This window comes from Castanea sativa, chromosome 12, assembly GCF_040712315.1.
Source record: "Castanea sativa cultivar Marrone di Chiusa Pesio chromosome 12, ASM4071231v1".
NCBI classification, from domain to species: Eukaryota; Viridiplantae; Streptophyta; class Magnoliopsida; order Fagales; family Fagaceae; genus Castanea; species Castanea sativa.
This window is the reverse complement of record NC_134024.1, coordinates 30,550,908-30,566,279: the sequence shown is the minus strand read 5'-3', so window position 1 is coordinate 30,566,279 and position 15,372 is coordinate 30,550,908. Positions and strand designations below refer to the sequence as shown.

The 15,372-nt window shown below is 36.9% G+C and overlaps 3 protein-coding genes across 4 annotated transcripts in view; 2 read left to right on the top strand and 1 right to left on the bottom strand.

Annotated features, from left to right (window-relative positions):
• The window catches only part of LOC142619650 (sister chromatid cohesion protein PDS5 homolog B), a 35,144-nt gene extending 32,283 nt beyond the window's left edge, over positions 1–2,861 (top strand). For both annotated transcript variants that reach the window (XM_075792853.1, XM_075792852.1), the window contains 4 exons: positions 365–411; positions 968–1,080; positions 1,690–1,763; positions 2,448–2,861. In XM_075792853.1, the coding sequence (XP_075648968.1) occupies positions 365–411; positions 968–1,080; positions 1,690–1,763; positions 2,448–2,480 (267 nt within the window). In that variant the 3' untranslated portion in view covers positions 2,481–2,861. The remainder of the gene's footprint in view (positions 1–364; positions 412–967; positions 1,081–1,689; positions 1,764–2,447) is intronic.
• Positions 2,862–7,053: 4,192 nt separating this feature from the next.
• LOC142620511 (uncharacterized) lies at positions 7,054–7,800 on the top strand. The gene has a single exon (XM_075793873.1). The coding sequence runs from the start codon at positions 7,054–7,056 to the stop codon at positions 7,798–7,800; it is 747 nt and encodes a 248-aa protein (XP_075649988.1).
• A 1,890-nt stretch (positions 7,801–9,690) lies between these two features.
• LOC142620510 (serine/threonine-protein phosphatase 7 long form homolog) lies at positions 9,691–10,859 on the bottom strand. The gene is made up of 4 exons (XM_075793872.1): positions 10,531–10,859; positions 10,291–10,440; positions 9,871–9,924; positions 9,691–9,721 (listed from the first exon to the last, which is right to left on the bottom strand). Exons 1-4 carry the CDS (start codon positions 10,857–10,859, stop codon positions 9,691–9,693), a joined length of 564 nt encoding a protein of 187 aa, XP_075649987.1.
• Positions 10,860–15,372: the final 4,513 nt, after the last annotated feature.

Genomic DNA, 15,372 nt, shown 5'->3' with positions numbered 1-15,372 from the left:
TTATTGGATTGTCTTAACCCAAATTACTTGCACACCTTTGCAGTTTCAAACAAATTGAGCAAACCTAACGTCTCAGATCATTATATATGGACACTGAAAATTTAATATGCTATGACTTTGTAATACCCTATTCTATTGATGAAATTTCTTCATTCATTTGGTGTTGTTTTTTCAAACGAACCCAATTTATTTTTTTAATATTCTTTAAAGTCCGTGGATTATAAATAATATTTGCAATATTTGGTTTGGCAATGCTACCTTTTGCTTTCATATTGTGTCCAATATTACAGTTTAACCTGAAGATTATTTCCACTTGTTTGTAAAGATCCCTTACATATTTCCTATGTTGACTTTTCCCTTCTAGGAGCTTGTCTTGGCAGAGGAGTCAAACTCCTTTCAATTGCAACACCGGTGAGTTGCTGATAAGTCTATTTGAATGATGTACAATTATTTGTTAGGGTTTTTTTTTGTGACTGTGTGTGTCTTTTGTTTTGGGCTGGGGGGATGGGGGGTTCTAGGTTTCAAGTTGATCTAGATATGGGTAGACATGCATAAACCTTTATTTTGCTAGGATCCATGAAGTTGAATGGGATGTCTTTACTTTTATTTCATGGACAATAGAAATGTCTACGTGTGAAAGAACTAAGTTAATTTATATTTTCAACCTGAAGTAGGCCCACAAATTACTGTTAGGTCTAGACTGCAACATATGCGCATCTATGCAATGACAAACCCTGTCAACTTATAGATTGCTGCCCATCATGGTTTATATAATATTATCATATATTTGTCAGCGCCAGGCTTGGTAACTGGTGCCTCTCTGTTCAAGTTTCTGTGTTCTTGAGTACTTTTTCCCTTAACAGAACTGTGGATCTGTTTGCAATGCTTGGTTTAGTTTTTTACCTGAAGGAATGTTGTTGGTGTAAGCTGACATTGCATGGTGCATTGTGGGGAACATATTTTTCAGTGGTCTAAAGGGAACTATTGGTAATAGTGGAGGTGTTGCCGCCCCCCAACAGCAAAAAGTCTTACCAAGTGAGGAATGTGGGAAGTTGTCTAACAGAACTGATCTTTTGCCTGGTAATGTTCTGTACATTTGTCTAATTAGAGTTGCAAGTTCTCAATTTCTTTTTCTCTTCTGCCTTAACGTAGATTTTTAATTTTTCTTAGGATTTTTATTGATCTCACGTAGTTTACAAATTCAATTTGTGGCAAGAGGAGATTTTGTTGGCATTTGAATTGGTATATGCTATTTGGTAGTACTTTTCTCTATTTTATATATATAGTCTTGTATTTTCTTCAGCTCTAGTTTAAAATATGCTTTGATCATCAAACTGATTAGGTCATTTTATTTTACATTTGGTTTAGTGACATCTCCAATCTTTCAAACATATGCCACGACTTTTCTGTTTAGATGCCTGTTCAAATCCTTCAAGGGTGCATAGACTGACACAAACCAAGAATTTAGAGTACATATATGAAGTTGTATAGAAATTTGTCTGCTGAGGATCTGTAACCAATCCCATAGTTATAGGACAAAGGCTTTGTTGTCCTTTTTGTTGTATAGTAATTTTTATTTGGCGATAAATTATACCCTTTTTTTGTCCTTTTGTGCATCCAATGCACTCTAGATCCTTCACATAGCTGGTAATATTATTTTATGGATACATTTGTATAATCTGGGTGCAGCAAAAGTAAAGAGGGGAAGGAAAGCTTCTAAAGATACATTGGCATCAGAAGTTATCAATCTGCATGAGGATGCTGTAAGCCCTGCCACTTTTTCCCCATTTTATTAATATATAATTGTGCTCTTAGATTAAGGAAATCAAAGCCGAGTAAAGTTTTGAAAGTTTTTTTTTTTTGTGGAGAAATTTAAGGTTTTGAAAGCTTGTCACTAATAAAAAGCTTTTGTCACAAATGATAATAATTTGTAATTTAACATGCCATCTTGGTAGGGCATTTTGGGGCATCACTTGTGCTGCCGAGTTGTCATGGGTCAATGCCACCAAAAAAAAAAACCACCTAGGTACAGTGACACAATGAACTTAAATTTCAATGACAAAAATAAAACCTGACCCAAATTTGAGGAACCAAGTGTATATTTTTCCTCAATATATTTAGTACTTTTATTTTGAAGAACATTCTACTTAAAGTTTTTTTTTTTTTTTTTTAAATTGTTTTCATTTGTGTTTTACTATTAGCTTATTGTATCTGTGGAGATGGATTTCTGAATGGATATTTGTGCTACAGAGAGTAATTTTTTACCTTAGAAAAGGGCAGAAGTACCTCAAATCTACCTCTATATGTTTTCTGTGCGGCTCATGTGGCTCTCTGGCAAATCTAGATTTCAGATGATTTAGATCTTTTTATTTGTATTTCTTTTGTTATCCCACTGCATATGAATTTACTGCATTGTTGTGTTTTGATACTTGTTTTGCTTATTTCAGGTTGCCAAAAGAACTCGGAGGAAAAAGATATAACCTTTCGTACTAAGCACTGATAATTTCTAGTTTTCTACTGATCTTGAAAGGCAGTGAATTCTGTTAACTTCAGATTACGACAAAGTACTCAAATTATTCTGAAGACTCAGTTGCCTTAAGTCTGATAAGATAGGTCTAACAAGTCACGCATTCTCTTCTTGCTCTCTGTAAATTCTCACTAAATGTACGTGTTGTATATATAGTCTCTTAGTTATTAAGGGATGGGGGGGAGTAATTATTCTCAGAGTTACCAACAAACAGTTTGTTAACAAATAGTTAACATAAAGAGGAAGGTATTCGGAATCATATATATTCAAGGAAGAAACTAGTGATAACTACGAGTACTAATTCCATGAGAAAATAGAAATTTGTTCTTATTTCTTTTTAATTGCTTCGAGATATAGAAGTTACTTATTCAAGCAAAATATTTTACCAATGTGCTGGGTAATCAGAATTGCTATCATAATACATAATGAAGAGGAAGAAAAAAGTACGCCTATTTTCACTAATTACAATATACTGTTTATATTAAAGAGGGAGAGGCGAGGAAGAAAAAACTACGCCTATCTTCACTAATTACAATATACTGTTTATATTAAAGAGGGAGAGGCAAGGGATGACGTAATAATGTATAAACTGAATCAAGCATTAGCATACTATTTTTGCACCTAATGCAGTGGTTACTTTACAGGTATAAGTGCTTGTGGGGTGTGGAGGTAACGGTCGGGGTTCAAATCTTTAAGATAAAGTTTCACACAAATATACACTTAGATTAGGATATAGTATAAATTTTATCTTGTATAAAATAAAATAAAAAATACTATTTCTTCTTTCTCCTCTTTGCTGCTACTGCTATGGCTTCTGTTTGTGCTATATTGTCATTTCCTATGATGTTTTCTTCTTCCTTTTGTGGAGAAAATAGCAAACTAACCCTCAGTTTTCAACTATATAGTTAGCAGGCCCGATTTTCAAAATATATAATTTACTAGCATCTCGAGGCTCAGAGGCTCGAGTTTGGGACTATAACTCGAGTCTCTGAGACTCGGATTTTCCAGTATGATCTGGCGTTTTTCCCACGTGGCCTCCACCTGGAAATCAAGTCTCTAATACTCGAGTTTTAAACCGAGTATTAGAGACTCGATTCTTAGCGAAGAGTCCACGTAGACGCCACTTAGATCTCGAGTGTTAGAGACTCGGTTTCCTTAAAGGAAAACCGAGTCTCAGAAACTCTATTTCTAGCTACACTCTCCCCCCAGTCAGAAGTCCCATCTGTCACTTCCATGTCCCCATCTGTAGCTGTAGCTGTCTCTGGGTCTCTGGGGAATCTTCAGAATGTGTCTAGCTCTCGTGAATGTTCAGAAAAAGAAGGATGGTCTCCATGTCTTTACAAAAAGAAGGCATTAATCTCTCCATATTTCATCAGAAAAGCAAAACCATCCCATATTCAATAAATGTCCAGCAAAGCAAAACCATCTCATACACATTCAGCAAACATTGTTCCTCTCTCAACTCTCACACAGACATTACTCCTCTCTCAACTCTCACACAGACATTACTCCACTCTTCACTCTCATGTCAGGTAAGGGTCTCCTCACTCTCTAGTTAGTTGTTTAGTGTATATAAGTGCTTTAGAAAGTGTTGATTGCATTGAATTTATCATAAGATTTCCTGATTATTTGTTATTTGTTTGTATTAACCACTATATATATAAATATTTTTACATATATATATTTATATATATATATATATATATATCTATATATATTTATATACATATATATATTTATATACATATATATATTTATATACATATCACTTTATATATATATATATATATTTATACATATATTTATATTTATACATATATTTATATATATATATATTTTAGAAAGTGAGGAGAAAGATATAAATATATATATATATATATATATTTATTCATATATATATATATATATATATATTATTCATGATGTAGGAAGTCTTTTTGCTAGCTTTCGGTGAATTTATTTGCTTCATTTTCTCCATAATTTGTATTAAACTTGAGTTTGTATATCACAGCTGGTATATTTAACTGTATATTAATATCTTGATTTTGAAATTAGATGATATTTCTAATTTTGATTGCTCATGATCATATTTACGTTAGTGTTTTTTTTTTTTTTTTGACTGATGAACCCTTCTCTATGTTATTTCATTAATAGTAGTGTAATAGGGTATGCCATGAATTTTCTTGCACTGGAATGATGACGTTACATAATTGCACTCATTCATTTGCACATCCTCATGACTTTTGTTGTTTGGTTTGATATTTTTATCTATATTTTTGTTATAACTGAGTTGAAATTTTGTAATGGGGTGAGTTTTGTCTTTAGTTTTTTTATTTGTTTAAGTACGAAATGATAATGATTGAGTGTATTTGTATGTGATGTGGGGTGAGTATATGCAATTGTGGGGTGAGAAGTAGTAATTTTTGTAGTTTGAGTAGATATTCAAGGTTTTGTAATTGATGTTAAATAAAAGAGATAAATATATGTCACTAACATATTATACTTTACTCTCTAATAGGTTCACAATCTCTGAAAAATATTGATATAAATGTATACTATGGTAGACCCCTTGATAATCCTGGAGAGATTGACGGATTCCTATTTAGAGGGCTGGGTATTGAATGCTACTACATGATGATACGTCGTAAGTTGAAGACGTTGGATGATTTGAAGAGGAAAATAATGCACTCATTGAATTTGAACCCTGCTTGGTATGACATCAAGATTATTTATTGTTACCTACAAGAAGTCCTTCATGAACGGATAAAATATGGGTATATGGCGATCAAAGAAGACAAACATGTAAAGATGATGTTTAATAGGATCCAAAAAATGCCCCAAGTAAATGCTGCTGAGTTGTACGTAAGTTCGGAGCCGCTTGTAGAAGTTGATACTGAGGTGGTGCAACAAACAACTACGGCTTTACAATTTACAGCCCTAGATGATGGATGTACTACAATGGGAGGGTATACAATGGGAGGTTATACGCTCCCATCTCAAGATCATGTTGCCAATACTAGTGAACCCCTCCATCCTAGTGAGACACATTTAGTGGAGGAAGACAAAAACGAAGATCATGCCGCGAATGATGGTGAAAATATTGATGACGTGGATGAATACGAAGAGAGGATTGAGCGAGGCGACTTTGAGAACGATATGGATGACCATGAAGTTGTTCCCAATTTTGAAGAGGAAAATATGGAGTACCATGATGAAGGTGATGCAGATGATAATATTGGCATCCAGCATGATACAAATACGACTACTGCCTACAGACCTCCTGCTGACTCATTTTACGCAAATACTTGGGAAAATATGGTTGATCCTTCACGTTTTCAGATACCATTTGTTTCTACTTGGGAAGATGGGATGCATTTTCATAAAGGGTTGACTTTTGCAAACAAAGAGGCGGTGAAGCGTGCATTGATAATATACACAGCAAATGATAATAGAAATTTTATAATCCAGAGGTCGACCAAAACTAAATTGTGCGCTGCATGCATTGACGACAACTGCAAGTGGTACGTTAGGGCATTCATGAAGGTTAAACTTAATGGTCTATGGATGATCACGTCTTATGTGGGTCCACACACTTGTATACTCTTTGGCCTGCGAAAAGACGGTAAAATGATGAATTCTAATTTTGTTGCATTAGAAATTGTGGGAAAATTGCGACAAAATCAAACTGCTCATATACAAAATCTCTGGGACATCATACATACTAAGTATAAACATGAGCTTTCTTACTATAAAGTATGAGACGCAAAACAAAAGGCAATTGCTAAGATATTTGGGGATTGGGAGGAGTCTTACCAAAGGTTGCGAAAGTTGTTGTTGTTGGCATACTTGGATCAGGATTTGGGTACCCAGTACAATTATCACACCATACCTAGGCCATACAAGAATTCTGCATTACTGCGCTATGTATATTGGGCATTTGCTCCATGCATTGCTGCATTCCGATATTGTAGGCCAGTGATCAGTATTGATGGGACTCATTTGTATGGTAAATACAAAGGGGTTTTGATGATTGCAATGGCAACTGATGCCAACCAAAAGGTTTTGCCTCTTGCCTTTGCTGTTGTGGATAAGGAGTCAGAGGCTAGTTGGGGTGGTTTTTAGAGTGTCTCAGGGCTTCGATTGAGCATGTTATACCTGCCAACGACATTTGCATTATTTCTGACCGACATAAAGGTATCAAAAACGCCATTCGACAGTGGCCTAGAGGGAGGGACGGAACAAAACAGGTATATCACCGATATTGCCTTCGACATGTTGCTAGCAACTTCAACAGACGCTTTGATGACCCGATTCTAAAGGCATTGGCCTTGAAAGCTGGATATGCGACCCATAAAGCTAAATTTGAATCCATAATGCAAATCATTAAGGAGGCCGAGATTAATTTACTGAGGGGTGTAGACCCTACTGCTCGCCATGTTGCACGCTGTATGCCATACACATATTTAATCAGTGAGGATCTGGACAAATGGACCTAGTCACATGATGGTGGAAGACGTTACGGGGCAATGACAATCAATATCTCTGAGTGCTTTAATGGGGTACTTAAAGGTGCCCGCGGTTTGCCCATTGCGGCAATGGTTGAGTTCACTTGGTCCAAACTTGTTGCATATTTCCATGATCGACATAAAAAAATTACGGAAGATCTCTCTCGAGGTAAGGTGTGGAGTGATTATGCAATGGAGATCTATAACAAAAATGCGCAGAAAACCCCAAGCCACACTGTGAGGAATTTTAATCATGAAACTGGTGTATATCAAGTGCTTACCCCGTACAACAACCATAGAGGTGGAGGGGGAAACCACAGTCATGAAGTGCACGTATTTGATAGAATATGTGGTTGCGGAAAGTGGCAAAACTTGAAGATCCCTTGTTCACATGTAATTAAAGTTCTTCAAGGTCTGCACCTCGATGCGACCAGCTATATTGACCCATGTTACAGTTTGAACAATTTCATTCACACATATTCACATCATTTTGTGGTGCCAAAGTCAGAGTCATTGTGGAGGGACGTTCGCGGACCACGGTGGGTGCCTGACCCACAGCTATTGCGGGCCAAAGGTCGTCCTGTGGCCTCAAGAATAAGGAATGAAATGGACGAGGTACGACGAGAACGGGGAAGCCGGAGGGAAGATCCGGACTTGAGGGAGATTCAACCGAGGCAGCGATGTGGAGTGTGTCATCAAGAAGGGCATAACCGCAGAAGCTGTCCCAATTCCCGTGGGGCTTCGACAAGTGGTAGTGCTACAAACTAGGCAAGTGCCCTCATTGTTTTTATATAATATGCATACTATTTCATTTGGTTTTTGTTCTTTGCATTTGGAAACTAATGACTGTATTTTCATCTAATCAGGCGAGCGGAGACTCGATTGAAGCTTTCACAATGTATGTGGGACTTGTGGTTATCTTCTATATGGACAAGTGTTGAATGTTGTTGCTGAAAGTTGTGGTTATCTACAAGTGTTATTTTGTTTATTGCTGAATGTTGTTGCCGAATGTACACTATGTTAATTTCAGTTAGTTATTATCTTCTGTTGACAAGTTTATTGCCGAATGTTGTTGTAATTGAACTATTTGCTACCCATTGTACTCGTTACATTAGTTGCGTTGTAAAGCTGTTGCCTATAATGCCAGCAATGATATTACTTTCGCATTAGTAGCAACTACTTTGGCAACTATAATATGCCTATGAATAGTAACTGTTTTAATCCGGTTGTTTGGTTCTGATGTACTCTCCCTTTGATTGGTATCATATGCTTGCATCTAGTTGTTTACTGCCCATGTGATGTGTTCTGGATCTAGTTTACTGCTGCAGGGGAAGGGAAAACTAGTTCTGGTTTACTGCTGCAGGAGTAACTGCCAAAAAAAAAAAAAAAAAGGCTTGGCACTAGAAATCGAGTCTTTGAAACTCGATTTACATTGGATGGCATATACGTAAATAAAGACCAGTATGAAGCGAGTGAGAAGGAAATCGAGCCTTTGAAACTCGATTTCTGTGGAAATAAAGTTTCAAAGACTCGATTTCCACTATATTTTTGAGAACCCACTGAAGCAAAAATCGAGCCTTTTAAACTCGATTTCCTCTGAAGGGAGTGAGAAGGAAATCGAGCCTTTGAAACTCGATTTCTGTGGAAATAAAGTTTCATAGACTCGATTTCCACCATATTTTTGAGAAACCCACTAAAGCAAAAATCGAGCCTTTTAAACTCGATTTCCTCTGAAGGGATTGAAAAGGAAATCGAGCCTTTGAAACTCGATTTCCTGTGGAAATAAAGTTTCAAAGGCTCGATTTATACTGGCTTTTTTTTTTTTTCTCATTGTGCTAAAAGGAATTATTATTATTATTTTCCAAATTCGATAACTAATTCCCGAACACTATAAAATAACAAAAATGAAGCTAATCTTTAATGTTTAATTCCAACTTCTGGAATTAAATAGTTTAGTTTCAATTTTTAAATTTTTCCCTCTTACAAACCACCTTATATCATAGGCACGCTACTGGCCTTATACATGGCTTATTATCAACAGAAGAATCTAGATTTTTGTATAAATAAAATCATGCATATATTAATTGGAAGTTGGCCTAAGTTAAGTACTTGAATTGGATTGAAGGCTGATGTAACTCAAGAAGTTACAACATAAATAGCATAGGTATCTGAAAATTGTATCCATCATTTATTTGGAGACTCTTGCACCAATACAACAACAACATCACAGGCTATTAATTAGGTACACCAATACATTTTATGATAGCAAAAAAAAAGAGACCATAACTCTTTGAAGATGCCTCAAGACAGTTAACCACGAAATCAACGCCATATGTTGAAAGTGGTGCAAGTCTCCAGCGACCATACTCGTGCTGTGGAGGCATATCACCAAGTACTGCTTCACAACGCCGTTGAAGGCGATTACCCCACTCATCGATATGCACAGCATGTTTTCTCGTCCAATCAACACCGACCTTCCCCCTCAAATCAATGTCATGAAGCACTGTGTCAGTGTCAACATCGCGGGAATTTCTTGGATCATCCCAAATTGACGAACGACACGATCCGGTGTATGTTTTTCTACTAGGTGGAAACATACAAGCGGCACCGTTGCCGTCCACACGGCCCTCCCTGCAACGCACCACGGCGGAAGGTCCTCTAACTCAGCTTCATATGGCTGCCACACCACCTACAACAGCCATAAAACAAGTACACAACACATTAGACAACAATGTTTATAATTCAAAGCTCACCAAACCTATATCTTGTTCCTAAACATGTAAAACAATGCATTTTCATACCTGGGCTGGCAACATTGAAGCTATTTGCTAGCGATACCTGTCCCTGAAGATGTGGGCGGGCCTATTTTTCTTGTTTGGAATCCACAACCACCTACAATCAAGAACAATGGATCAATATCTACAACTTTCCTACTAAGATAATTCCAATGTTAAAACTATAATATAATCACATATAAATATTGAGATGTACGTTATAGATATTTACTTAATTAATAATATCACTAGAATAAGAAACAGTCCGTATAAAAAACAAAGCACGTTCAAGCCACATGACAGTCACAAAATTAGAGTATATTAACGTAATCATATATATTGAACCTCAGTTTAAAAATTTTATTATGTTCACATAAAAAATTGCTAGAAGCCTTTAAAATAAATAAATAAAATTAAGTTACATGATTGTGGGCTTAGGTAATGATCACATAATGTATATGACGTGCATGAGGTAGAAACTTACTTCAGGGACAATGAACCACGCACTGGAGGATCATAAGCACCCATTGGCGGGCCATGCTCAACTGCTGGACACAAATAGGGGAACCTAGCCCATGCCCAATAATGGACCAACAGTAAGCACCCACCAATCTGACTGGTGTCCTCGCTTGCCCTGCATAGCTCTTGGTACAACCATGCAAGGCAAGCACTTCCCCAACTGTACCTTCATGGGTTGCGAAGGTCTTCCAACTGCTGCACCCACATTAGATGCACCCTATCGCCGGATTTGTCCATGAAAATTGTGTCCCCCAGTAGTGCTAGGATGTAGCATCGTGCGTACTTATGCAGCTGATCCTCTTCAGCATTAGGTGGCAATGGATTAGCAACTTGCTCCAAAAGCCGGTTGATGAGAATCCTCTGGCCAGTAAGTTGCTTATGGTTGCCTTCATTTCTAGGTTGAAAGCCAAGGAAGTCCCGGCACACATCCACCCAAGTTTTCTGCGTGCTCCCTGTTATAGCGTCACTATCAACAGGAAGCCTGAGAAGAACCTCCACATCCTGCAATGTGATGGTGACCTCACCATGTGGCATGTGGAATGTGTGAGTCTCGGGCTGCCATCGCTCCACTAAGGTCGTTATCAGGCCATGGTCAATCTCTCTACCCGGGACCTAAAGGAGTCCCTCCAAACCAACTGCCTTGATGATGTTCCTGAGTCGGTCGTCAACCATTGGCTCTCGATTGGAGAACTCTGAACTACGGCTACGGCAGGTAACGGACCCTGGATCCTGCACAGAACAGAACCATGGATTAATATATGACAGCAAATGCATGTACATTAGTTAAATCTTTAGTGTTGTGTTTTACCTGCCCATTCCAAATAGCTTCGGACCGATGCTTCAACTGCTGTGACAACACCGACGTGTCAATGGGTCCAGGCTGTGTATAGTCAATCCGCCCAGCATTTGTAGCAGCCATACTACACAAGAAAGTAAAAGAAAGTCAATAATTGAAATAGAATCAAATAAAATATCCCAACACAGTAAATGCAGGCAATGCAAGAACTTAGCAAATAAAAAAAAAATAACACTACAACAATATTACATTAATAAACACTATCATTTCTGACATTATCAAATTTAGCATGAAGAAAGCCATCAAACTTTCTGTAACATGGATCCAATTAAACACTAAATCATCAACTTTAACAAAACCCTAACATCAACAATTTAATTTAACAAAGACCTAGTTAACAAACACTAACATCATCACTGCACAACAATGCATAGTTTGATTTTCTCCACTGTTTTAAATGTAGTATCTGTAAGCAACTTTTTACTCTATAATTAGTTGGTATTGGATTTTTAAGTCTTCCCCTATGTTTGTAATTTGATTGATTGCTTATAAAAGAATAAGCATTTGTATAGGGTCTTTTTTAGGCATACAATATGGTTTAGTGTGTAGTTGAAAGGATCATATCCTTTTACCTCTATAACAGTTGGTTTTCTGCTTGGATGAACTAACATTTGTTATTTGGGGCACAATTAAAATATTCTTCATCAATGAAATGAGTTCAATATTGAAATGAGTTCAATATCCAATCATGAAACCCTTGGTAAAAAGTGGATGAATCAAAATTTATCTGCGGCATGAAAACTAGGCTCAAAGAATCTACCATACAGAACAAAGCGCAAAACAAAACTGAAAAAATATAAAAAATCAAACCCACAAACCAAAATAGAAAAAAACATTGATTTTTCCCACTGTTTCTCGGCAACCAAACAGCGACTGAAGACAAAGCCACTCACCTTTCCTTTGAGTTTTGAGAGACGTGGTCTGAATCGAATGCTGTGGCTTTGTGAAATCTTTTGGCCAAGCGAAGGCGATCAATGTGGAGCTTGAGAGTGGAGACTGTGAGAGAACAGTGAAAGAGGAGAGGCTGCACGAGGGAGAGAGGAGAGGCTGTGCGAGGGAGAGAGGAGAGGCTGAGGTTCAGTGTGAGAGAGAGGGTGGGTGAGAGGGAGGAGTCTGCTCTTTGTCTCGGTGAGTGAGAGTGGAGAATGTTTACAGGTGAGAGGCGTTAAGTTTGAATAAACCCCAAATTGAAATCGAGTCTTAGAGACTCGGTTTCTGTTTTCCACGTGGACAACGTGGACCAACCACGTCAGACGTAGATAGCCACATCACCTAAATCGAGTCTCTAAGACTCGATTTCCACGTGGAGGTCACGTGGGCAAAACGCCACATCATTCTGGACAATTCGAGTCTCAGAGGCTCGATTTATAGCCCAAAATCGAGCCTCTGGCTATAAATCGAGCCTCTGAGACTCGAGACGCTAGTAAATTATATAGTTTAGAAACTGGGCCTGCTAACTATATAGTTGGAAACTGAGGGTTAATTTGCTATTTTCGCCTCCTTTTGTTGTTATATTGCTGTCGGGGTTATCCCCGTGTCTGTTTAATTTTTTATGATTCAACTCTTGTAATGGTCCACTGCTAAGAAACCCACAAGAATTCTTACAAAAAAAAAGAGATATAAAGTGAGACAATATATAATTTACAGGCATGCAATGATGCGAATATTAGAAACATTGCTAATTCTTTTCGAAATTTTTTTTTTCTGTTTTGTCACAAATATGATAAAATGAAAGACAGGTTGGATTTAAGATTGATTTTTCTCAAAAGCTTTGTCTAGAGGTGTGCTAAAAATGTATAAACCGAAAAACTAGTTGAAACCGACTGAATTGAGTCCAATTTTTTTATTTGGTTTCGGTATAGTTCGGTTTCGATTTGAATTTTTTGAAATCAAAATATTTTGGTTTCATTTTTTGGTGCTAGATCTTTTCACCCGAAACCGATATATATATAAGTTCAAGTTACACTTTTTTTAAACCATTGGATTTAAGTAGATCTAACGGTTAAAAAAAACTATAATTATTACAAATATTCTGATTAGAATCTAATTAATTATCCTTATTTATTACCTTCTAAACATATCTCTAAACCCAAAAAAAGTTTGACTTTTGACTCTCTCTCATTTGCGTTTCTCTCTCACTGTTTTTCTCTATTTCTCCTCAACCACGTCCACAGGTTGCTGGTAGAAAAAAAAAAAGAATAAATGAGGACGTTTTACATTAACAAGTTGCAGAGCGAAATGGGGACGTTGACAACCATATATGAAATATCGTCCACTCAAGGTTTTCTTTACATATCAGTAGAGCAATGTTTTGTCGTGTACACAAATATTGTTTTGGGGGTCCTTCTCTTTGCACAGAGATGGAGGAAAGGGATATACTTCTATCTTGTATTATCTTGTAGTCGGCCATTGTGAATATACAATTTCCACTTCAAGTTGAAGTTGAATGGTTTCTCTTCCACTGAAGTAGGGAAAACCAAATGCATGAGACTACAAGACATGTTAGTCTGATATATGGATTCAAGTTTGTTTGATGATAAAGTCTAGAAATATTTTTTACTTTAGGCTTTCAATTAATTATTCAACGAGTTGGAAACCATCTTTGCCCTTTTCCTCCAATCCAGCTGGCTATCAATCTAACCCAATTATAGCTAATTCCTCCTTTTAAAATGTAAAAAAATATTCATCTACCCCTTTTCTGCTTTATATACTTGTTAATGAGTGGGATTTTTTTTTTCAGTGAGACTACATTATTGGTCCTGAAGTTTTCCCTGTGTGCGCAATTGGTCCCTCAAGTTTGAAGCAAGTACAATTAGTCTCTTAAGTTTTAAAACTGAGTTGTATTGGTCATTTTATTAACTGTTGTTAATGGTGTTACTTACCTAACGGAACTATGACTTGGCATTTTTTTAAATGATGTGGCATGTTTTTAATTAAAAATTTAAAAAAAAATTCCACGTTAGATGAAATTGAAAAATCATATTGACTGGATTAAAAACAAATTTGATATTTGTTTAACAAAGACACAACGAAGAGAGAGAAGGGGAAGCGAGAGATTGATAGCCACAAGAACTCAAATGGAATTTTCATCACAAGATCTTTTTTTATAATAAAAAAAAAATCAAATCTGGAAAACCACTCCGCTAACTAATAGTCCATCTCCTTCACCACAAATTCGTTGGGCTTGTGTGTTATCAATTTAGCCAAGACTTACTCTTAAGTGATTTTACCCTCTCTCAGACGTTACTCTTTCTTTCTTTTTCCCTCTCTCTCAGATCAACAGAAAATGTTTGCTTCCCATACGTTTTGATTTTTTTCATTTTTTGTGAAGCAAATGGGTATCGCATTTGCAAACGTTCTCCCTTTCTCTCAGATCGGCAGTGTTGTGGATTCGGTGGTTTGCTCTCTTTCTCCCTCTCTATAAGATCGGTGGCTTGGTTTTGTTCCGTGGAGATCGGTGGTGCTATGGTGGTGGGTTTGGTATGGGTATTTTGCGTGGTGGGTCTATGGTGGTCTGTGGTGGTGCTGGTTTACTGGGTCTATGATTTATTTTTTTTGGTTGTGGGTTTACTAGTGGTGGTGGAGTGGGGTTGCTGGGGTTTCCTTTTTTGCTTTGATTTTTTGTTGTGGGTATTGTTGCTGATTTATGGGTAGCTGATAGTGGTTGCTTTTGATTTGTGGCTGATTTTTTGTTGTGGGATGTGTGGGTTTGATGGTGGTGGTGGTGGGGATGGGTTCGCTGTGGTGTTGGTGGCTATGGTTTTTGGTCGAATTTGGGGTCTATAGGTCATATTTGGGTGGTTTGGATTAGATTTGGTGGCGTTTGGGTGGTTGAGTGTGGCTGAGTTTTGGTGGAAGGTGTTGACTGTTGATAGGAATTTAAAATATCATATTTGTTTTTAATCCAGTCAATATGATTTTTCAATTTCATCTAATGTGAAAACCTTTTTTTTTTTTAATTTTTAACTAAAAACATGCCACATCATTTAAAAAAATGCCAAGTTATTGTTCCGTTAGCCACGTAAGTAACACCATTAACAACAGTTAGTAAAATGACCAATACAACTCAGTTTTAAAACTTAAGGGACTAATTGTGCTCGCTTCAAACTTGAGGGGCCAATTGCACACATAGGGTAAACTTTAGGGACCAATAATGTAGTTTCGCCTTTTTTTTTTTTTTTGTTGGCAACC

Excerpts from the sequence above, each read along its gene's own strand:
- LOC142620510 (XM_075793872.1), bottom strand. The coding sequence starts at position 10,859 with ATGCCACATGGTGAGGTCACCATCACATTGCAGGATGTGGAGGTTCTT. Across the intron at positions 9,925-10,290 it reads CGTGGTTCATTGTCCCTGAA|GTGGTTGTGGATTCCAAACA; the intron begins GTAAGTTTCTAC and ends TCTTGATTGTAG. Across the intron at positions 9,722-9,870 it reads GCCCACATCTTCAGGGACAG|GTGGTGTGGCAGCCATATGA; the intron begins GTATCGCTAGCA and ends TGGCTGTTGTAG.
- LOC142620511 (XM_075793873.1), top strand. The coding sequence starts at position 7,054 with ATGACAATCAATATCTCTGAGTGCTTTAATGGGGTACTTAAAGGTGCC.